The sequence below is a fragment of the Chanodichthys erythropterus genome, chromosome 2, assembly GCF_024489055.1.
Source record: "Chanodichthys erythropterus isolate Z2021 chromosome 2, ASM2448905v1, whole genome shotgun sequence".
NCBI lineage: Eukaryota > Metazoa > Chordata > Actinopteri > Cypriniformes > Xenocyprididae > Chanodichthys > Chanodichthys erythropterus.
This window is the reverse complement of record NC_090222.1, coordinates 5,123,834-5,149,003: the sequence shown is the minus strand read 5'-3', so window position 1 is coordinate 5,149,003 and position 25,170 is coordinate 5,123,834. Positions and strand designations below refer to the sequence as shown.

Genomic DNA, 25,170 nt, shown 5'->3' with positions numbered 1-25,170 from the left:
TTTAAAAAATTCATGTTTGAAATCTTTGAAACCAAGATTTCGTGAGAATCACCCATATAAACCAAAAATGTATGACTATCCATTCGATGCACTGGAAGCAACTTGAAAAAACAAAATGAATCCATTAACCACTCCCGTTTTTCATTATCTTACGCCCTTCTTTACTGGAATTAAAGAGTTAATTTTACTGCCTACAATGCCCTGGCAGAGCAACAGAAGGAGAGACAAGATAAAACAAGCTTAGAACTCAAGAACCACCAAGATCTTCTAATTTGCTACCATTATCAAATCTCTTACCGTCACTTCTGTTTTGCCTCAAACGCCAGACTGCAATCACAGAAACAATGTGCACAAAAACCACCAGGGCGGGCAGAGCGGACTCTGAGGGGCTCAGTGGCATTAGGGCTGAGATAAGCCTGGATGAGGCCGGCAGTGGGAACAGGTGGGAGGGAATAGGGCAACATGGGGTATGTTCCCGAGTTAGGGGTAAGTCCAGACATTTAAAAAAAGACACCAATGCAGTGTCTCTCAGCTAAACGTGGAGTCGAAGGGGACTGAGTTAGTATCTTTCTCCTTGCTTCCTTCCGAAGGGAGTTTCCTCTACTGCTTCTTGTCATGTCTACATTCCTTCCATCCATTCTCACTGCCCTTCCCATGTCATCTTTAATGCTGAAAACACACCTGCAGCAGATGAAACTTCACTGTGCCAACATTCACAATGTTGTCTCACTACAGATGTCTTTCAACTTTTCAAAATGTGAACAGGTTTGAATATAAAATCAAATGAGAATTTATGTTAGACTAATAAGTTCATAAGCCAGTTTGTTTGAACATTAAACAACACCCCAGGCTTTGCACAACCTGTTGAGTCTGAAATCAGAAGACACATCCAGTCTCTCAGGACAAACTTGCTAAAGAATTTCATCAATCCAAAAGTAACGATACACCCAAAGGCAATGAAGTAGCATAGGCACTTTAAAACAACTCCCTATTTTCATATTAATGGTAATTTAAAACACAAAAATTCCATGTTCATTGCAAATAAAAAGTCAATATGAAATCAAAACAGACTATTTTCTACTTTCTTAACGCATATTTCTGGTCTTATTTTGAACAGTTTATCAGTGCAGGCAATTACTTATTTTTCAAGCCTTCTAACCATTTGGCTCCATTCTGGTATGTAACACCCACTTGGGTTGTAAATGATGTTGACTTTAAGGTCTATTGACAGCAGCTGTTATATATATAGTGTTTAAATTGATTTCATCAATTAAAATAAAGCTGATATAAAATAAATTATGAATATCAGATGAAAAAATTTAACTTAAACCACTTAAACGAAAACTTGAAATGTAGCAACAAAGTTACTTATAGTCAAAAGGTCCATTAAAATAGAGTGTTAGCAGATATTAAGCAGACAGTCTACTAATACTCTAGAGTTAGTTGACATGTAGTTGTAAAGTTACTTATAGTTAGTAGAATGTCTATAGTAGATGATTTAAATGTGTTACCAAAAATATAAATACTATAATAATATATTAATAATACTAAAATAACACTTGTTACGCTGTTGATTTCCACAGGCAATAATTTTGACTTGCAGTTAATTTTAAAAAAAAAATGCAGATGACAGTTTTAATAGAAAGCAGTTCCATAGTAAGTCACACACGTTTGGTTTTGTTTTTACAATCATGTCATGTCATAGATGCTGTCCACAAAGCTAAACATATTGATTGAACAATCCTTTACTATTCACTATTATGTTTTGAAACCAAAGCAACATTGGAGCTATGCTACATTTCTCTCTGTATTATTACAGCGTGAGAGAAGCCTGCTTTAAGACTGCAAAACAGGTGGAAGCTTTTTTACAGCTCTCAAAAATAGCGCAGATACGGGACACCTCGCATTCCCATGTAGACACAGAGAATTTCCTTCTGAAATCCAACTCTCACACTGTTTTTCTACCCGCCCACCAAGCTTTGCCGTGATATAACCGTCCGTCAGACCTGGTGAACGGTAACTCCTCCAGGTGTCTGGAGGATGATGAGAGAACTCACACCGCATCCGATGTGGAACGGAACAAAAAAAAAAAAAAAAAACATAACTACCCAATCATCCAAAACAAATCTAAAACACATCACAGATGAACGGGTTTAAATATGGGATGGAATTTAGTACTCAATGTCTGAACGAGGAAGCATCTGTGTACGTCAACACGGAGTGTTTCCTCTCCCACCTCGACCACACACACAGTCAAACATATAGAAAAAGACACTATCAAACTGTGGATCATCTGACCTACCAGGTATGATCTTCATGAAGTTTGCGGAACAGCAAAGGCAGACAACCGGAGTAAGAACGTGACAATAAAGCAAAAGAAAGAGTCTCCGTTTGTTTGGTCGGCACTGTCCCCTTCTTATTTTTGACGGCCCATGCCTGCTGTTTGGATATGTCAGTCTTACTCCCCGGTGGCTTTGCAATTAGGTGGGCGGAGGCTGAGGGGGTCTTGGTGGGGGTCGAGTGGGGAAGGGTAAAAGAGCTCACCGTAGATATAAATATCATGCCGGGCAAGTTACTCACACTGGCACAGTTAGAAACTGATGAAACCCGCGGAGGCCAGCTTGTTCCTGGATGATGATAGAGTTATTCTATGATATTGCATCACAATCTCGGCTTTACCTTTCCTAATGCTTTCAGACACCAAGATGCCAGTTTCATTAAAGTTTGGGAGGAATAACTGGCATAAAATCTGACAGAATGCAACCTTGTGGAAAAGAAACGAGTTTAATTGTACTGAATGTTCCCATTTCTATAGAAGAAACAAATCCATTTCTTCTTGAATATATTGCACAATGCTGGACTCTATGGGTCAGTTTCAACATTTTCAAACCCAGAGATCTTCCAAAGCACACGGATGCCAGGGTTCATATTTTTTCCATTTAAATATGGAATGTGGTAATGAGATGCCCGGCATGATTGGAAGTCTCAGCCTCTCTCTTGTGCCATATCATGAGTCTTCGGAGACCACCCATGAAGCCAGACGTATGCTAAATATAGTAGAGTTTTATACAGCAATTCACTAAAATTAGCATATGGCATTGTGAATTATGGCGTTGACAGAGTGCTGATTTCATTTTCACGTTTAAAGCACTTATGACCGTGATTAAATGCAGTATTTGAAGGCATCTAACTTGCAGGACTTGGCATGGGAATTATTTGGAAAATGAGATAAGCATTGACTGAGCAAATCTTGCAATTATTGCCAGTCTGACTCCACTGAGGCTGTTTAATACATTACAAACAGATCCAAATATGAGTGTGTCACCTATTTTGGCAAATATATTTAAAAGGATGTGAATTCACATGACAATTACTCACATCAAAAGCCTAGAAGTATTATTACTCATAGGGCAGGTCAGAAATCTAATCACCAATTAAATACTATTCAGTTTATTTCGATAGAACCTCTTATGATCAGACACTTAATAAAATAACATAGCAAATGCATCTGCAAATAGCCTACTACTGCATCAACACAAAAAAAAAAAAATCACTTTCCACTGATGTTGCATCCACACCTCTAGGTGTCAGTAGCATAAAGTCAGTAACCCCTGTTGTACATTGAATTTTTTGTGTGTGTAGGATTTACTTTGTAATTATTTGTGAAATTTACTGGCAAAATTACGAGTGATATCTGTGTTAAAGAAATGGCGAGTAACACATTGAGTTAAACGTGAAATTTTGAAGCAGAAAGACTGAAATAGTATGTTTTACAAGAAAATACCTTTTTAGTCTTTCAATGGTCTTTTTTTTTACAACTTTGGCAACTCATTTTTACATTGTATCTGCCGGGGGAAGAAAAAAATTGCGTAAGCACCTTTACTGAGAACGCAATCAGAGAATTCAAACATGAGTTCTTGTGTGTCATTACAGATTCACCTGGGGGTATATAAACCTTGTAGACAGAAAAGACTATGTGAACAACTGCTATTTCCGAGGAATGTATCATAAATCGCTTACATATTACTGTCAGTAGAAGCACAGGTGGTTTACTTAGGCAAGACAGGATCTGGTACAGCTAAAAAAAAATGGTCAAGGAAAAGGTTATTTATCAGCTTGCTCGCTTAGTTTTACTAATTCAGAAAGATGAAGTAGTAATATAGTTTCATGGGTTCATTATTAAAGGGTTAGTTCACCCCAAAATTAAAAATGTCGTTCCACACCTGTAAGAACTTCAGTCATCTTCAGAACACAAATTAAGATATTTCTGATATATTATATATTATATTTAACACTTTCATTGCCCAGAAAACTACTAAAGACATATTTAAAACCGTTCATGTGACTACAGTGGTTCAACCTTCAGATTACTTTTTGTGCGCCAAAAAAAAACTGAGGCTCTATATTATACATGGTATTTTAGTAAATATAATATTTTGTGTTAAAATCCAATTGCATAAATAGGTAACACATTCATAATGACTAATACATATAGCATTAAAGTAATTCATACTAATACACTTTTTACATTAAGGAGTAACATACTTTAACTTTCTGTATTACACATTAACAATGAATAATATTATATCAAACAAGATTAATAAGATTGTGTGGAATCTTTAGCATTGACTGTTATATGTTAACCAACTAGTTTAAAGATGTTATTAAACATTATGCATACAAAATTCCGATATCATATTTTAAAAAAAAAAAAAAAAGCTGTTACTGTAGGTAACAAGTGAACACAATAAAACAAATTTTAAGACGTTAATCTGACAGGTAAAGTAGGACGGTATGCCCGCTACTTGGGCCTAAACAGAAATTGACTTTAAAAACATAACTCTAAACTTAGAAAAATTCACTGGAGTAAAAACTATGGTAACTAGCCTGAATTTTCTCTATACCAAGAACATGGACTCGTTCCTACAAAAAGGCTCATTTCACAAGAGGTGAAGGGCCAATTATAGATATCGCAACACCAGCCAGCGATAGAATGTGTCCGATTAGACTTCTTAAAGGTCAGATTCATCTGGCTCCACTGAATTCACTGGATGACTCATGGACTGCACCACAATCACATGGCATTGAGAACATCAGAGAGTGCCTGTCACAACATCACAAACATGCAGGAATTTCTGGTGGAGGCGGACAGAATTACAAACTTGCACAACACATTGCGGCTTGAACAGAGAACAATGCTAATGGAGATCTCACACTCAACTTATTACTGAACCACTGAAGGACTTCTGATGAATAAAGTATTGCTTCTAGGCCATTAAAGACGAACAAAAAGGTGTTAGGCACAATAAATACATTCTGTCCTAGCTGTAGGCTAAAATTTCACTTGTTGAAAGGTTCCTATTGAAAAGTTTCATTGAATGTGCTACAGAGGAAGAGGTTCTTTTTTAAGACAGATCTTTAGAGATACAGTAGGGGGCAGCAGAAAATTACAGAGATCTCTCATGTAACCTCAAGCACATCTGACTTGAGTTAGTTAGTCTGAACATAATATTGTATAAATTCTTTTTCCTATTCAAATCCAATTGTGTTTGGTTGGAATATGGGAACTGTGGCTTCCCGAAAGACCTGTCATGATGAAGTGACTAACAAAAACCATCAAACAAAAGGCTAATTGTTTTTGGATCTTTCCTCTGTGATTCACCTACTAAACACACCCATTATATTGTGCAAAATTTAAGTACTTGATGTCAGAAATCTACACTAGTAAACTGTCCCAGTATACAAAATAAAACACAAATAAATGGTTCCATTAAATGTCTTTGCAATTAAAGTGTACCACCATCAACTGAAATGCACAGCTATACAAACAACAACAAAGGCAACTGCAGCAAACATTCCAGAGCACTAGGGGAGGAAGACAAAGGTGGAATTTGGGATGGACTATGCTATCTGTGGTATGCCCCATTACATAATACACAAAGCAACAAAGCAGAAGTATGAAGCTAATAGTTGACCACTGGAAACCAGAAACCAGAGACCAGGGACAACAAACCAGAGGAAATAACCAAACACACGTGCTTCCTGCAAGAGTGGCACACAGAGTCCTCTGAACACAGCATTGATTTTGTTTCATGACCCTAGAATAGCTGATTTACTACTCTAAGAAGAAAACTATATCTTGGTTATGTTTGGCAACAGGGAGGGGAGAACTGACTCCAAACATTGTATTGTCAGCAACACAGTGCTGCTTAACTGCTTATTACCAGCAGTCTGGTATTCCCCTTGAAGAATGAAACATTGCAACAAAATCACTAGCTAGTCCCAATAAGTTGCACAGCGAAAGGGTGGTTGCAAAACATTGCATGCATAATTTGATGCTTTGGGTGTGGGTGTGGTGTAAATCACTTTGATTTCTTGAAATAACTGGAAAAAATATGCCCAGATTTGTGCCTGTGGAAAGAAACAGTGACAAACCAGGGAGAGGTTGAAAAAATACAACTACTAAAAGATGTGCATTGTTGCATAGACAAAACATGTTCCACAAAAAGAAGAAGTTCCACAGTTGTTGATACTGCCCACATCTTTATACAAGCTCATTTGATTTTAAACTGCCTGCGCTGCAGAATATTTAAATACATTTGTGAAGCTTCTCTCCACAAGTATAGAAAACCTATACTTATGTTTCATTTAATTAATATAAAGCTCAGGCACCGTTCACTCAAATAGCATGCATATACTGTTACACACCTCTCAAGAAATGCATGGCCAACAGTCTAATAACAGCACAACTATTCTGACACTAAAGCAGTCACCTTGAACCTCCCACACAGCAAATACGGATAGAAACCGGAGCAGACATCAAAGCATGTTAGAAAGACAGAGTGACAGAACTGAAAAGTACTCATACCTTCTATGAAGTTGGGGAAGGTTTTGCCCTCTGGCTCTTGCAGAGAATGATCCCAACTAGTCTCTTCAGCAGGACCCTGCAGGAGGCCACGCTCTATAGCCAGTTCTTCCAACACATCATAGTCCAAATCATCTCCTTCAATCTCTGGCAGTGGGGATGTAGTAGGTTGGCCAGCAACAGGACTGGTAATCTGTTGCACTTCAATCACTTCCTCTACCACAACTATCTTCTTCCGCATGGCGTCGTCTGTGGACTGATTTTGCACGTCGCAGGTGATCTCGTTGGCAGGAAGGGGTCCAGTGATGACAGGTTGTGAAGGGGCCTTGCTATTCGAGAGCCTGTTCTGCTTCTCTGTGCTCTGCTGTGTGTCAGGATCAGCCGTGTGTTGTGCAATGCTGGGAGGTTCCCCCTGCTCTGGGAGGGGGGTGAGCTGGGCCGAGGCTGCTGCTGCTGCTGCTGACGCTGAGGCTGCCGGTGCTTCCCACTGTCTCTGTGAGGAGGATGTTTTTCCTTTCAGAACCTCCCGTTTTTCAGCCAAGGGCTGAGCAGGCTCCACCTCCCCTTTGTGAGCAGGGGCCTCATTCTGTACAGCTGTTGGCTGCACGCTCTCCACAGTGTGCATTCCTTCTGGGGATGTCTTTGCAGAGTCATTTGTTGCAACTTGCTCGGGGCCCTCGACCTCAAGGAGGTCAACCTGACCTGCATTCTGGGCTGTTGTCTTTACCTCTGTCACTTTTGTCTCATCTATAAGTGGAGGAACCTGCTTTACAGCAGAAGATTTGTTTGTAGATTTCTTTTTCTTCTTTGCTTTTGAAGGCTTTGAGGCATCCTCTACATCCATGTCTTTTGCAACTTTGGCCTCTTCTGTGACTACAGGTTTTGCTGGTGATGATTTTTGTTGAACAGAATCAATTTGTTTTGGTGTCTCTATGTTAGATTTTAAAGTTTGCGCAACTACTTCTGAAGTCTTGCTGGAGTCAGCTGTGGTAATCTTCACTTCAGCACCTGCAGATTTAGGGCTGAGATCAGGCTTGTTACCTTTAACCTCTGCCTTGACCTCAGCAGTAGAAATGGCATAAGGAATCTCCACCTTTTCATGAAGTTTTAAAGGACAAGTGTTGTCATCTTTAGATGCTTCTTGTGCTTCCTTTGTTTTTTGGGAACCAAGTATTCTCTGTTGTTTGTCAGTCATTTGAACAGTACTAGATGCTGTGGGCGGCACTGCTGTGATGGCTGACTTACTAACACTCTCCTCTACAGAAAGCTCAATAGTATGCAGTGGGAGATTAATCTCTGATTTCTTTTCAGCAATTTGTATTGCCAAATTTTCTTTCATAGGCAGAAATGGCATTGCTGATTCTAGAGATTTGACAGGCAACTGGGAGCTAACAGAGGTATTTGGCTTCACCTCATCTGCATTAGCAGCAGGCACATGATGTGGTGCAATTGATATCTCATCTGCTGTTTCATTCTTGATTGGTTGTTCTTGCACAATTTTGGTCCTTGTGGTTTTCTGCATTTTCTCCACTTCTGGTTTTGATGGAGTAGGACAAGGAGCGTCCTTATCCATTTTGTTACCACGTGTGGATGTGGTTTCTTGAGAAATATTAATGCACACTTCTTTCTTGGAATCTTTTTTGACTGCTTCAGTACAGACAGAAACTACAGAGGATTCCACTGCTGTTGCCTCCACTGTTGAAAAAATGGTTGGTATATCCTGCACATTTTTGGTCTTTTTAGATTTTTTTGTTTTCTCCACTTTTGATTTTGATGGAGTAGGATGAGGAGCATCCTTAGCCATTTTGCTATCATCAGTTACTGTGAATGTGGTTTCTTGAGGGACCTCTTCTTTGGGCTCTTCTTTGACTGCTTTATCAGAGATAGAATATACTGTTGTTGACGAAATGGATGGTTTATCCTGAACATTTCTGGTCTTTGTTTTTTTCTGCTTTTTCTCTGGTATTGGAGTATGATGTGGGGCATCCTTATCCTCTTTGCTATCAACTTGGGATGTGGCATCTTGAGAGACACTGACAAATAGTTTTTCCTTGGGCTTTTCTTTTGATGTTTCATTAGAGGATTTCACAGAGGATTTCACTATAATTGTCTCCACTGCTGATGAAACAGTTGTTCCATCCTGCACATTTTTGGTCACAAAGGTTTTCTCTGTTTTGTCCACCTTCGGTTTTGAGAGAGTAGGACAAGGAGCATCCTTAGTCATTTTTCTATCGTCAGTTACTGTGAATGTGGTTTCCTGGGAGACCTTTATATATTCCTCTTCTTTGGGCTTTTCTTTGACTGCTTTGACAGAAACAGAAACAACAGATGATTCCACTGCTGTTGCTGCAACTGTCCCAACTGATGAAACAATTGGTATATCCTGCACATTTTTGGTCTTTGTGGTTTTCGGCATTTTTTCCACTTTTGGTTTTGATGGAGTTGGATGTGGTGCATCCTTATCCATTTTTCCATCACCTGTGGATGTTATTTCTTGAGGGACTTTGATACACTCTTCTTCCTTGGGCACTTCTTTGACTACTTTAGTAGAAACCGAAAACACAGAGGTCTTTACTACAGTTGTCTCCACTGCTGATGAAACAGTTTGCACATCTTGTACATTTTTTGTCACCAGGGTTTGCTGTGTTTTCTCCACCTTCAGTTCTGAGATAATAGGATGAAGAGCATATTTAGCCTTTTTGCTACTATCTGCTACTGTGGATGTGGTTTTCTTAGAGACCTCAATAAACACCTCTTCCACTGGCTTTTCTTTAGCTGCTTCAGTTTGGACAGAATACACAGATGATTTATCTGCTGTTGCGCCCACTGTTGATGAAACATTTGAAACATCCAGCACACTTTTGTCCACAATAATGTTCTGTGTTTTCTCCAACTTTGGTTTTGAGGGAGTATGTCGAGGAACATCCTTAGCTGTTTTGCTATCACCTATTACAGTGGATGTAGTTTGCTGGGAGACCTCCATAAACACTTCTTCCTTGGGCTTTTCTTTGACTGCTTCAGTATGGACAGAAAACACAGAGGATTCCACTGCAATTGTTCCCTCTGCTGATGAAACAATTGGCACATCCTGCATATTTTTCGTCACAAGGGTTTTCTGTGTTTTCTCCACCTTCAGTTTTGAGGGAGTAGGATGATGAGCATCCCTAACTGTTTTGCCATCGTCAGTTGCTGTGGATGTTGTTTCATGAGAGACCTTGATAGGCACTTCTTTTGTCTTTTTTTGGCTTTTGGATTCCACTGCGGTTGCCCCGAGTGTTGACAAAATGGTTGACACATCCAGGCTCACATCAACTTTTTGTGGTTTCTGAACGAATGCTGCCTTTGTGCATTCCCTGAGTTCCACCATCTTTTCCTGTTCAACTGGCTTAGCATGGCGAGTTTCAATTGAAGGAATATGAGAGACTGAATGCATAGCAACCTTCCTCCTAACACTTGGTTCCATCGCTTTGGTGTAATCACGAGTTTCAGAAAGCATGGGCTGCTCTCTGGATTCCCATGACCCTCTGGGTTTGATCTGACTGCTAGCCATTGGACGACCTCTAAATCGTGGTGTTCTGTCATTGGATTCAGTAATTTCAGGTTCATCCACACTTGTTGTTTTGCGACGGTACCGCTGACGATCCATCAAAGCCTCTGCGCCCATCTTGCCGGGTTTGGGAACATAAGAAGTTGGACCCTGAACAGATTGAACCCCTTCCACCCTGCGAGCGATGGCCAGAGTGGCAGCTGGCCGTCGTACTCTCTGTAAAGGAGTGGGCACGATCTCTGGAGGCAAATGTAGGTAATCACGCAAGTAAACAATTCCTGCATTAGTAAGGTACCAGTAGAAATGCTTCCATGCAAAGGTCTCCTTTACATATCCCCTGGACTTCAGTGAGCCCATGGCTCTCATCACATGCAGGTTTTCCACACCAGGAATCTCAGGGTGCATGGTCTGAGGACGCTTGTCTTTCTTGGCCACCATGACGCCATCCCGAAACAGATGCTCGTAGATGGCCTTCAGGTTGTCAAGGGGCATAACCATTCCAGCAACCATTGTGCTTCCTTAGTCTTGCAGCGTCTAAGTAAACAGGAACAGCTATGCCAAAGAAGAATAAATCACTGAATGACCTCACTCTCCAGGGTCCTGTGGCAGAGCCTGCTGCCACGTGCTACCAATTCAATCAAAAAAGACACTAAAAATAAATACAACCTTCTATTTTGTGTTTGTCCGTTGTTGTTTAGCTAACTTCCTTCCTCATCAAAAGGGTTTCTTCTTTCTTCTCAAACTTTCTCAGAGGCAAAGGAAAAACTTAGAAAAGGAAAACTGTTCTCTCCTTCACTCAGCCTTCCTTGGAAGTGAGCATAGTCCGGACTGGCAGAGTTGCAATGAGAGGGGGTGTGTGTAAAAGAGAAAGAGAGAGAGAGTACTATGATCCAGTCAGCCCCTCCCACCTCACTCAAGCAAGGAACAAACTGTTAGAATCAAACTGCCTGGTCGACAGACTCTTAACAGTTGTGAATGGCTTGATGTAAACACTTGTAAAGGTAATTGCCAAAAGTATAAGGAGCAAAAATAGATCTCTAAAAATGGAAAAAAAAAAAAAAAAGAAGAAGTGCTCGTTCAGCACACCTATGTCTCACTGAGGCATATGTGCTTCAGTGTCTAAGAGGAACCACCCACAGTGGTGCACGACACATGTTACACACCCCCGGGTGTGTTGGACCATCTCACAAGAGGAGAGAGAAGATTGGTCAATGAGAAGCTAGGTTAGAGAAAAGGAGACACCCTTCACGTATGTGTCATCCAATAGGTGAAAGATACAATTATTAACACCCACCTTAGGCAACCAGGGTTTACACACTTTAGATCGTGTGACGGGACACTCCTTTTGCCCTACAGACACTTCAATTCCTCAGAGAATTCCTTACAGCAAGTCTTTTAGAAATGTGATTAATAGTTGACATAGAACCAATGAATAACTGACTTAACTGATGAATCATTTCGGATACTGCACAGGAAGAAAGCATGAGACAGTACGGACTCAAATGGGAAAACGTTACACTAAAAGCACGTCAAGCAGAAGAACACATGTTACTGTTTAGCTCGTTTTAAACAAGCTCATTTCATATGAATAGCTGGATAATGTTTTGCATACTGATGCATTTGTATACTTCTATACAGCAAAATCCCTCTTAAAAGATGATAAAAGACTGCACACACAATAAGCACACTTTCACAGGCACAGTGACATGATGCAACAGTTTGAAAGAACGGATGAAGAATTCATCTAGTCTCTATATATCTCAATCTCAATATAGCTGTTGAATTTAAGTTTCCTATTAGAGAGTCTACTATATAAAGAACCATGCTTTGCTGCTAACCTTTCAAAGGAACCAAGAACATGATCTGATTTGTGAGGGAGGGATAGACACAGACAGATGCAGATACAGAGAGCAGAAAGTGAGAGGGGTAGAGTTGCACCGATTGTCTCTAATGCCTTCTGGAAAAACTGAATAGATGCTTCGTAATGAACACTGCAATTACCAGTTTTTGTGAGTATATCTGGTAGGAATAAGTGGTAAGGATATGCCATGCGCACCACTTCATACCTCAAACGGAAAATGTTTTTGTTTTAATCACCATGGAAACAGTCAGACAGTGTGTCAGTTCCGGGAAACTCGAATATCCTCTTTCACGTCGCTCCAACGCCATGAAAATAACTTCTGGGCAGCTGTGCAGGACATCACAGCACCCTTAACCAAGAACAACCAATCTGTCATAATCAGCACAGATGAATGCTCTCTGGGAACAGGCAATGCATATAATGTAATTGATTTATGTGCACTCATTAAAGTCATTAACTGTTGAGCTGTGCCTAAAAAGCCACAATAGTGACAACTTCTTTTTTTTTTACTTATTTTACATTGTAATGATATTTTTACAATATTACTGTATCCTTTTTATTTATTTTCTTTCTGTATACTTGATCAAATAAATGCAGCCTTAATAAGCATAAGCGACTTTTTTCAATAACAGAAAAAAAAAATCTTACCAACTCCAAACCACTGAACTGTAGCCTTTTATTTAAAATGTGATTAATTATATGGCTAATAATAAAAATAACATATTCTTAACCACGGGGGGAAAAAACAGACCTAGAAAGAGCAATAAAAGATCTCAAGAGCTGCTTTTCAGCCAGACGGGTTCTGACTGGGCTCAGAGAAAGAAAAGAAAAAAAAGATTTAATGGTTTTATAAACAATTGAAGCTATACAATGAAAGACGTACACCATTTTACAACAACACAAAATTGTATACATTTCAGGACTTGTTTTCAGTTGGGGGAAAAAAAAGGTTTGTTTAAAAGGCTTCATTAGTTGAAGACTGTTACAAATTCATCTTTGGGTAATCAGTGAGAGTTAGTAAATACACATAAACATATTAACCATAACCTCCACTCTGATATGAAAAAAAAGAAAAAGAAAGAAAAAATCCTCCAGAAGTAAAATTTCTTCATGACTAAGCAGTGGTGGTGATTCACTGATCGCTATTTGTTCCTCAATTATTCCTTTGTGAGTCATTAGAGGTGCTTAGAGCTCACATTCACACATTTCAAAATGTGTAACAATTTAGAAAAAACAGGAACCGTATATGAAATGAAGATAACTGATAAAGAGGAGGGAGAATGAATTCGAGGTCACCTAAAATAATTTATTGAAGAATCCAGCTCTCCATTTGGATCACTTCAGCTCTTTGTATGTGAGCCCAGTTTGCCCAGAATAGACATTATCTGGCTCTCTTCCCACTGTTAAGTGTTCACTAGGGTTTAGAAACACGTGTCTTCCTCCTTCAGCCCGCTGACAAAGGTCGACATGCCCCAGAGGTCAGTTTTGCATGTGTCCGTGACAACAGAGAGACCCGTCAGCTGGAATATAATTAAAGACATTCTTACTTTTTTTAAAAATGATAATATTAAATTTCAGTTTCAACGTTCGAACAACTTTGTCCAAGTCACTTTCAGTCCTAAAAGAGATGCAAATTCTGAGGAGATGTAAATGGATTCAGATGTGATTGGCAGAAGCATAAAACAGATGAGTGCCACATGAGAATTTGTCAGTCACTTCAAGGCAATGGAAGCCTCATCTTTGTTGCATGGATGTCTATGATTCATATTCAGCACATCTTCTGAAGAATCTAAATACTCTTCCAATCTGCTGAATGAACAGTTGAATATGATTTGCAATAATGATGCAGAATGCAAATCAAGCTGAGCACACAGAACACACACCTACTATTAACAGCCTCTTTAAAGTACACACTACACTATTTAGCTTTCCAACCACATATCTGCAAACAATGAAGTCAACAAATAGTTTTTCTTTTTCATTTAGTCTCTAAAACAATTTTTAAAAAACAGAATCAAAAGGAAATATATATATATATATATATATATATATGATAAAAAAAAAAAAAAATCGATATAGATCATCCTTCAGTCAAATATATTTACACACATTATAATTAGGAAGCAGATAACACATTCAGACTTATAAAAGTTCAGGCTTTTAGCCCGTGACTAGTACTGTAGGTGGAGTTGGGGACAGGGATTCAGCTGTCCCAAGTGAAAAAGTGTCGACACCAGCGGTCTATCCCGTCAGAAGACTTGGTGTCACCTCTAACCTCCAGCACCTGTTCACAACCCAGAGGAAACTGAATCTTGTGCTGTTCTCAGCTGATCTGGAACCTTATATGGATGGAATCAAGGATTCTAATACACCTGGAGAGGTCAGATATGATCCTGACACCATGTCCTAACCAGATGTGATGCGACGCCATGGTACTCTTTTCCATGATAATCAGTTTTTGTCCTTACCAGCCATGATGGTGACAAGCAACAAGGGATTTAGAAACAAAATTGTGGCTGGAATAACATATAAAGTATGAAAATGATTATTACTGATTATGTACTTTATTTAATGTTAAAACTATTTAATACGAGTTTTAATATCATTTTGTGTGACCTTTATAGCTGTATTGAAAGCAACATTGGATAATTATCCTCAGATCTTTAAAATAAATGAAAGAAGCAAGAAAGTTCAAACTGCAGAGCTCCAGACTGCAAGGTTTAATCACAGACTGATCTCGATCATGTGACACCGTTACTAAACAGCGCTTAGAGATCCAGTGAGAAAGCATTTAAATTCGGGGCAGAAATCTCTTTTATAAACCATAGATATCAGATCAAACAGCACTGATGTGGAAGAAGAAATTAAAGAATGCTTTTCAATCCACAAATCACCAATGTTCACTATGGATTTAATGTAGCTAATGCGAACTGTAACCATGGAATTGTGGGAGAAATAATCAAATGTTTTTACATTATTCATTTCAGGGTTCATACAACCTTTTGAGAGTTTTTAAGGGCTTTCGCACTTTTTCCAGCACTTCAAAGCTCTAAATATTATCCAATTTTATTATTGTTAATGTGATGATTTTTAAAACTAAAAGTTTAAAGATGTAGGATGTAACACTTTGTGGCAAATCTCATTTGTTTAAAAGACCTCAGAAGAACAGACAAATCTCAACATAACACCGACTGTTACGTAACAGTCGGGATCATTAATATGTACAAAACCAACTTTCGCATATGCCAGCCCATGTTCAAGCATTAGACAAGCCAGTATTAACGTCTTGATGTGCACAGCTGAATCATCAGACTAGGTAAGCAAGCAAGAACAATAGCGAAAAATAGCAGATGGAGCGATAATACCTGACGTGATCCATGATAACATGATATTTTTAGTGATATTTGTAAATTGTCTTTCTAAATGTTTCGTTAGCATGTTGCTAATGTACTGTTAAATGAGTTTAAAGTTACCAGTCTGTATAATTCATAAACACAACTTCATTCTTTATAAATCTCTCCAACAGTGTGTAATGTTAGCTTTAGTCATGGAGCACAGCCTCAAACTCATTCAGAATCAGATGTAAACATCCAAATAAATACCATACTTACGCGATTAGACATGCGTCTAACTTTGTAAAGATCCATTTTGAGGGTTACATTATGCCGTTTAAGGCAAGCGTGAGCTCCGTGGGCACAGCTTCTCGGCAGATGAATCTTATGTTTGTTGTCAGTGACTGCACCATTGTGGATACTATACTTCAGAATCACAGATTCTACATCTTAGAAGTATGACCAAAATAAGAATATTCACAGGAAAATGTCATCTAAACAAGTAACATGTCTGCCACATTTGCTCTGACCAACTGTGCAAAAAAAGCATTATAATCGCGCTGCCAACAGTGATAAATCTAACAATCGCTTAGTTTGGATCATGTCAAACCATGCAAATTATTATTACGGTTATACTTTTTTCTCAAATTGTTAATGTTAACAACATCAGCGTTGAGTGACTATGTGTATTTATTGTGTATTAGCGTTAGCTGTAGATTTCGGTTTCTGTAGCCACTCCACAGTCCAAAGTCTTATGCTTTTGACTACGGGTGAATCTCCAGTTGTCACTGATGTTTGTCATTTGGATCCATGTAATGATGTAATGACACAAAGACGAACTGCTACATGTTCGAATTTCCTGCAGAATCCCACCACTACCGATTTTATTTTAAAACATTATTACAAGCTTATCATTGTGAATCGGGCTAAGGTAAGGAGATAATTTTGGTTATGTACTTGGTCAACAATTAATCTGGAATAATTTTTAACCCAAAAAAAGTTATGGACTGCAGCTTTAATATATGGAAAACTAGGAAATGTCTCATGAAAAAAAAATGTCTATCAAATTGTGAATGAATTTCACAGAAAGTAAGTAAAAAGCGCTCCTTTTATAATCATGGAAGCTGTCAGTTCAGTTTAATAAGAGACATTTAATAAGAGAAGAATATTTACATTTTTCCTCTAAAATTTGGTTTTTGCACATTACTGTAAAAAAAATAATTTCATCTGCATATCAATTCAAGCTCAGTGCTTTACTTTCAAATTTCCAATAAATAAACGTAATAATATTAGTTACTGCACTTATTAATGCAAAACAATATTAATATGATTAAATTACCTTTGTGACTAAAAACTGCAAGTGCAGTGCGCTTGCAGAGAGAGCTCCGCCCACATGCTATTCTGATTGGCTGTGATTTTTGATTGATTTTGTCACGTCTCAGTCACATTGCATCTGGTGTGGACAGACAAATTGTTTGTTGCTGGAATCTTATTGCATAAAAGACCATTTCAGAAACTGCCATGGGGTTCTGCAGCTTATCATATGATCTAGAGGAAGTAAACATCGTTAGCAACTTTTGGAAAAATTGCCCTAAATATGTCTGTTGAACAATCTCCAACCCATTAACACAGCTGAAGTCAAGCATTTCTTATCATGCCGTCTATTAATTTCCTGTTGTACTTATACTCCCATTTGCAACACTCAAAACAACCAATCTCAGAGTCACTTGGCATTAAATGAGGCATACACCAATAGCAATAGTGATGCTTGCCTTAGTAAATGTCACTAAATATAGACCATACTCACCTGCTTGAAGCATGTCAAGGTTTACATTGAAATGTGAATTGGCTTGAGCAAATAAGATTAACCTCAAGCAATCATAGAATGACACAGCAAAGTTCAACCATGACGAGACAAAACTAATTTTACCTAATAAGAGAAACAAGAGCTCTGCACATTCCTGACAGTTCTTCTAAAACCAAAAGTTTCAGGTTGACATTAAAAAATATGCCAAAATGCTTTGAGAGGTGTACGGACAGAGTAGGAGTAAGAACCAGTAAATGCTGATGAGATTTTCAAGCAAAACCTCTTCCAAGCCAAAGAGCTGTTTCCAATATGCAGCTCATAAATATTCGTGAGATGCTGGCAAATTTTAAGATAAACCTTTTCAGTTGCAAATTAGCTTTCCTCCCAAAGAGATCCATTCATTCATCATCTATTCTCCAAACCGCTTGTACTCTGATGTTAATGATATAATTTGATGTTAATACACATTTTTCGATACATGACGATACTGAAATATCTCAAACACTTCCAATACTCAATACTCATCACGTCTGGTTTTGCAATACTCTCTCATCTCTCCGACAGCGAGTTGACGCACAGCCTCCCCTCACTCGTTTCATTTGCTCCGGGTGAATATTACCGGTGGCTTGAATTTTGGCGAGGGACTGTGTGTATTGCACATAAATTTACTCATTCCTGCAGATTTTGTGCTCACACCCAAAGTATGCCACATAAAGCCGCCTCTCAGTACTAAATTGAGTTCTTTTTCACTGCTTATTGTGCTTAAACAGTCAAATACACACAAAATGATGTCAAAATGATGGTCTTGGCGAGTATTCACAGAAACACAGTAATAAGTGAATGTAAACAGTTGAGAAAGAAAAGGCATGTGTAACAGTATAGTGGATCCGTGCACCAGGTTTTAAAGTGACAGCAGCCTAATATACCTGCTGCCAAATTATGAGATAATGTTAAAAAAAAAAATTCCCCATGGTACTGATGTCAAAATTGTGGCCAGTGAAAATGCTGAGTGGCTGGTGAGCAAAAAAGATAATGTCAAGACCTGGTTGGAAACTAAAGTATGTAAAAGTAGAAACCAGCAGTTTGTACCTGAATGAGATGGTAAGGAATAAGTCACTGTTAAGCAGTAATTTAACCTGTCTGCTTCTCGTCCAAACAGAGCTACATTGTTTTAAGAATGATTAATGAAAAGTTACAACAATGCTCAGATCTACTTTTTGTGGGTACGGTCTTTAAAATGTCTTCACATTTAAGTGAGGTGCACATTTAGAACAGTTCTGACGTCTGAAACTGTGCAAGGTCTTTCTCTCTTTGGCTACACGTGTCAATGGAAAAGTAGTAAAATTATGTAACATGGCAAATGACAAGTCTCCCTTGTGTTCTCCACATCATGAGTCATGGATCACTCCGGCTTGTCCATTTCCTAAGTGGAAAGAAATATAATGTCTCAGATTAGCCCTAGCTGAGCACCGTCAACTTTCTGGCCAACACCACGAGCTTCAACGCACATCCAGCATGCTTCTCGAACGTACAGTGGAAGGTGGAGGTAATAATTACCCCAACAGATAAAAAAAATGATAATGAAACTATTTATTCAGTGTTAATATAGTTCACATTTACAACAGACTAATCTAATATTCTGTTACATATCTACTAATGAAACACAGGTTTGCAGTTGGAACATAATAGTCTGGAAGTAAAATGAAAGAATGCTTTGTGAGCAGTAAACAGCTCCAGAGGAAAAATACCCAATTGAGGTTGTTGGGAATTTGAAACAGCCCTGATTTCCCAGCTGCCCCTTTGGGAGCACAGTAGGAGAGGAATCGGCATTCAAGAGTCAGATCAGTGTGGGAGAGGAAAAGATCCAGCTTCATTAGAAAAAGCCTGGATAGACAACTTAAGACCAACTTGAACTGTAGTTTTAATGGTCATTAATGTTAGCACACCACAGAAAAGTAACTAGCACCAGCACACATTCCGACTCTTACAAAATGCTTAAGCAAGACTTCCTTGGCCAACCAGCACTGAAAGATTCTGTCGCATATAAAAATGCAGACTGCAAAAGAAAGTATATATTGTAAATAACATGGGACAAACAGTGGGTCAAATTTCATATAATCAAGTGGGAGATGGATTTGCACCAAAATACTGTAGAGTTTGATTGGACGTGAGCGTTTTCTCCTCCCTATTAAAAGTTGATAAGCCTGTGAATTGTACTATGCCAACTCCCCAGACCAGAAATAAGGTTCTTTGGTAGACCATCTGTCACTCTGATTTTGTACATCTGGGGAATGTTTTCCGAAAGCATCATTAGCCAACCACGGTCATAAGTTCTGTCGTTACCAACAGAATTCAATGATTCTGCATTTCCCAAAGCCATAGTTCCAACAAACATTCACAGACAGCATTGCAAACATGTGTGACTGGAACTACAGCTTTCGACTTGTGGTGATGTATGACATATAGACCTAAATAGATCATGCACAATAAGCAAGCTAACATGCATGCCAACAATCAGCGTTGTTTTCTGAAGAGTGTGTGCATGTGCATAAATGCATAAGGGAACCCCAGAGAATGACGTAAAAAAGGGAACTCATGATGAATCAAAAATCAAAGCAAAACAAAAATAGCGAAGTAGAAACAGTGAGAAGGGACTGAATGAACTGCATGTATACAAGATTATGCCATTTAAAGTGAATGTGACTTGACGTGTAGCCAAGTATTGTGTCCCATATTCGGAATTTGTGCTCCAAGTGAACACACACCCAGAGCAGTGGGCAGCTGATTTTGCTGCGGCACCCAAGAAGTGATTGGGGGTTAGGTGCCTTGCTCAAGGGCACCTCAGTTGTGGGCAATAAGAGTGGAAGAGAGTGCTCCTACATTTCCTGCCAGTACTGAGAATCAAACCCGCGACCTTCAGGTTACAACTCTCTAACCATTAGGCCACAACTGCCCCCGACATACTGCATGTTAATGTGATTTTAAAAAATCAACAGCTTTCTGTTATTTTTCTGTTCTAATTAGCAGGTGATTACTGAATGTGACTTCATTAATGACAGTCCGACGTGACCAATGTGTTTCAAACGACTATGGTTGTGACTAGCTAGTTAATTCATCATAGTATGCATCATACTATGATGGTTAAGCTGCAAATTACGCCATTGTATAGTAGAGGTGTAACGTTACACAAAAATGACAGTTCGGTACGTACCTCGGTTTTGAAGTCAAGGTTCTAATACGGGTTCGGTACAGTAGGGTGAGAAAACAACAGATTTTTTCTCTTTTTTTATTAAACAATGTTTTACTGAACAAACTGTGGCTCTGTCTTTAATTTATTCAGTTATAATTAAAATTTTATTAAAGGGTTAGTTCAACCAAAAATGTAAATTCTGTCATTAATTTCTCACCCTCATTCCGTTCCACACCCGTAAGACCTTCATTAATTGTCGGAACGCAAATTGAAATATTTTTGTTGAAAACCGATGGCTCCGTGAGGCCTCCATAGGGAGCAATGACATTTCCTCTGATCCATAAAGGTACTAAAAACATATTTAAATCCGTTCATGTGAGTACAGTGGCTCAATATTAATATTAATAATAAAAGCAAAGAGAATATTTTTGGTGCACCAAAAAAACAAAATAATGACTTATATAGTGATGGCCGATTTCAAAACACTGCTTCAGGAAGCTTCGGAGTGTAATGAATGAGCATGTTGAATCAGCGGTTCGGAACGCCAAAGTCATGGATTTCAGCAGTTTGACGGTTTGACATGCGATCCGAATCATGACACGCTGATTCATTATGCTCCGAAGCTTGCACATTATTATAATAAAGGTTACAATTAACAACAGAGCCCAAATTATTAAATTCAGTTGCTATTTTTAGATATAATCATCAACACAAAAAAAATGTATGTATTCTAAATATTTAAATTACACATAAGGCAGTTTTTGCATTAACTTCTGTTTCTCCAATTCGTTGTTGAAATATAATCATTTACACAGTGGCTGTCATAACTTGTTTTCATGACGGATTTATTTAGGCCTTACATTAACTAACAAGTTAAGTAAAATATATTTAGCGAAACAGTTCAGTTCTCTAGCCAAGCTGTTGACACCGAATGGCTTTTCTGAGGTAAATACAATACATGACATATTGTTTACAAATTGTTTTACTGACATCTTTCCGTGGCTGTTTTACTTTGAGCAATTACACGAGATATGATACGTTCTTTCAACATACCTTCAGATGTTCATTCTGTAGTATTAAAGAGGAAGGGATGATCGCATTCACTCGCTCTCCGCACTGCCATTTGAACTGAGGCGCCTATACAGGGAGTGCAGAATTATTAGGCAAGTTGATTTTCTGATCATATTTTTTTTTCCAAGCACATTTTACCAATTCCAATCCACATCAATCTTAATAACTACTATTAATATTGTTTTTAATCATTTATAAGTGATATATAATTGTTCATGAAGGCTGGAAATGAAAAATGCCCTATATTCAGGTGTGCAGAATTATTAGGCAGGTTTTCTTTTACAGATAAAATGAGCCAAAAAAGAGATTTAACTCAGACTGAAAAGTCAAAAATTATTAAATACTCATGAGAAGGACGCAATACTAATGTAATACTAGAAATTGCAAAGTTAAAGCATGACCATTGGACAGTGAAATGCTCATTGGGTCAGCGGGGTCATACAAAAACAGCTGGAGAAGCAGTCTTCAGAAGTGTGAGGTGTCAGGATCTCAGAGACTTAGGTTAGGTGAAGAATCCTAAAAAATGACCCACTCTTAATAAGAATCACAAGCTGAAGTGTTATAAAGTACATGAAGACTGGGTTTTTATAGGCCTTATAGACAGACAGCTTGAGAGTGACTCCTGAAGGACCAGCACCACATCCTCTTGTACCACTGTTTGAAGAATTTATCTTCCAGAATCTGGCAGTAAGTTTTGGAAGATCATTTAGTCCATCTCTGCAAGATGGACATTTCAGGATAAGAGATGGACTAAAAGTGAACTCCCACACCTTACTGCCAGATTCTGGAAGATACATTCTTCAAACAGTGGTACAAGAGGATGTGGTGCTGGTCCTTCAGGAGTCACTCTCAATCTCTCTGTCTATAAGGCCTATAAAAACCCAGTCTTCATGTACTTTATAACACTTCAGCTTGTGATTCTTATTAAAAGCGGGTCATTTTTTAGGATTCTTCACCTATCCTAAGTCTCTGAGATCCTGACACCTCACACTTCTGAAGACTCCAGGTAGGTTTCAGTACTGGGAAATGGTGGCGCTGGAGACTAAAGGGTTCCTGATGGTTTCACACTTAATTCTTCACCTTAATTCTTAATTATTTTGCAGTTAACGTGTCTTCTTCTCCAGCTGTTTTTGTATGACCCGCTGACCCAATGAGCATTTCACTGTCCAATGGTCATGCTTTAACTTTGCAATTTCTAGTATTACATTAGTATTGCGTCCTTCTCATGAGTATTTCATAATTTTTTACTTTTCAGTCTGAGTTAAATCTCTTTTTTGGCTCATTTTATCTGTAAAAGAAAACCTGCCTAATAATTCTGCACACCTGAATATAGGGCATTTTTCATTTCCAGCCTTCATGAACAATTATATATCACTTATAAATGATTAAAAACAATATTAATAGTAGTTATTAAGATTGATGTGGATTGGAATTGGTAAAATGTGCTTGGAAAAAAAATATGATCAGAAAATCAACTTGCCTAATAATTCTGCACTCCCTGTACAGTGATCTGTCACGCCTCATCAAAAAGTGTCAAAATGGACAGAAATTCAAAGATGGTGCTTTGTTTCTTATTGAAAGTAACAAAACACAGAACTTATTGCGATTATTGGTGGTTAATGCTGGTTAAAAGGGGTTAGGCTAAAAAGCATTACTGTGCCCACCCCCTTCTGGATTGTAGTGTGGATCGCCTGTGACTGACTGTTTTCGCCGTCTAACTGCATGAATCGAACCTTGACAATTCAGGACGAACACATGTACTGTTACACCCCTATTGTATAGGAAACACCCCCGGTTGGTCACCAGCACACTTTCTGATTGCTTAACCAGCAGGACATCACGAGTTGGTCGATCAGCTCCATCAGCTACATTTTTAGCCTACCAACAGCATTAAACAGCCTGAACCAGCACTGGAATTCACAGTGGTCTAAGCTGGTCTTTCAACAAAGATAAGAATGTTTGCCTGTGCAAAAGTCACAGATACAATGCTAGGGTTTTTTGGGTGGTTGCCACAGTGTTGCCACAGTTTCTGTGCGGGTTGCCAGGTGGTTCTAAGTCAAAAAAGCCAAACGCCAAGCCTCTATGATATTTTGGTCTCTGGAAATGAGTCATCTTCCCTCATTCTTTTGAAAACAACAATAATATACTGCTGCAATCACATGTTGACCATGACCATGACATGTTGTGCAGTATAACAAATTGGATGTGTAATTTTTATTTTTTAAAAACCCAATATGCAAAAGGTGAATTTTCCAGGACAGAAAGCGCTCATAATTGCCTTAACTGTGATGATGTCAATGTCTACACATGCACTACACCACGGCCATCACCTACCTTTCTTGCTGCTGCGCCAGAACCGGTCTCCCAGAATATCACCCATGTCCAGACTCTTTTGATAATGCATGTTTGCACAGGCCCGGGTGAGCAGTCTAACCACACCACCACGTCTTCCCCGTGTGGACGGAGCCACCCCATCTGAAACGTATTCTCCCCGCGGCATGCAGAACGGGGCAAGTGGAACGGAGGGGGGCACATCGGGGAGAATGACAGGGGAATGCAGTGAAGAAACAAGAGCTTCTTTTCATGTTCTGCCCACAAACACAAAAAGTCATGGAGTCTATAAATCTGTCCCGTCCTGCCCCCTCCTATTCTCCCAGAGTCCCATACATCTGTCCCATCCAGCAACACTTACTTCCGCACAAACATTGGCTTGTTCTGCCACACCAACAAATTTAGCCTTCAATCAATGAGACAAGGTTTATTGATGTGTTGTGAAAGAGAGCAGGCACTTGGGTTTGGGGTTTCAGAGGTTATAGCCTAATTTGGCAGCACAACCAATTAAAACTTTTTAAAGAGTTGGGATTGATTAACTAAAACAAAATCCCAAGCCATTTTCGAGGCTCAAACTAATAAACAGTTAATGGCTGGATCAACTTCTACAGTGTTTGGGATAATAGGGTGTGCAGGAGGCTTTTGGGACTGTCGATGTGCATCGTTAGAGAGAAGGTCTTACAGGTACGAGTGTCTTCCCCATAGCAACCACACGCCCAGACGGCTGATTTACTACTGCCTGAATCTTTTGTGTCAATTTAAGTAGTTTGCTTTGTCTTCAATGAGAGCATTTTTTGGTAAATGTTCCTGTTCAACAGTAAAGCATTGTCTTCAAGCTTATTTATGCACATTGCTGTTCTTAAGGTGTATATAATGCTATGAACTACGAAATTTTTTACGAAGCTTTTACATTTTAAAGGCTGTTCATGGCAGTGGTTCTCAACTGGATTTTACTTCACAACCCAGATTTTATAATGGACTTCAAGTGGTGATCCAACAGTCTCAAAATTGTTCATCATATAGAAACAACAAAAACGTCCTTTATATATATATATATATATATATATAATATATCTCTCAAATTTATAAACCTATATAAATATACAAAATATATAAATATACAAAATATCATCTTATGTGTTCAGCAGAAGAAAGAAAGGTTTGGA

General features: G+C 38.6%; 1 protein-coding gene across 22 annotated transcripts in view; it reads right to left on the bottom strand.

Moving 5' to 3' along the window:
• Positions 1-25,170, bottom strand: part of plecb (plectin b) — a 188,396-nt gene that overhangs the window by 71,049 nt on the left and 92,177 nt on the right. For 9 of the 22 annotated variants that reach the window (XM_067400110.1, XM_067400055.1, XM_067400036.1 and 6 more), the window contains exon 1: positions 6,869-11,219. The exons of 10 other annotated variants lie outside the window; for them this stretch is intronic. In XM_067400110.1, coding sequence (XP_067256211.1) covers positions 6,869-10,922 — 4,054 coding nt within the window. In that variant the 5' untranslated portion in view covers positions 10,923-11,219. Of the gene's footprint in view, positions 1-2,302; positions 2,509-6,868; positions 11,220-25,170 lie in introns of those variants that run through there. 3 more of the 22 variants (XM_067400255.1, XM_067400264.1, XM_067400027.1) reach the window with 2 other exon arrangements.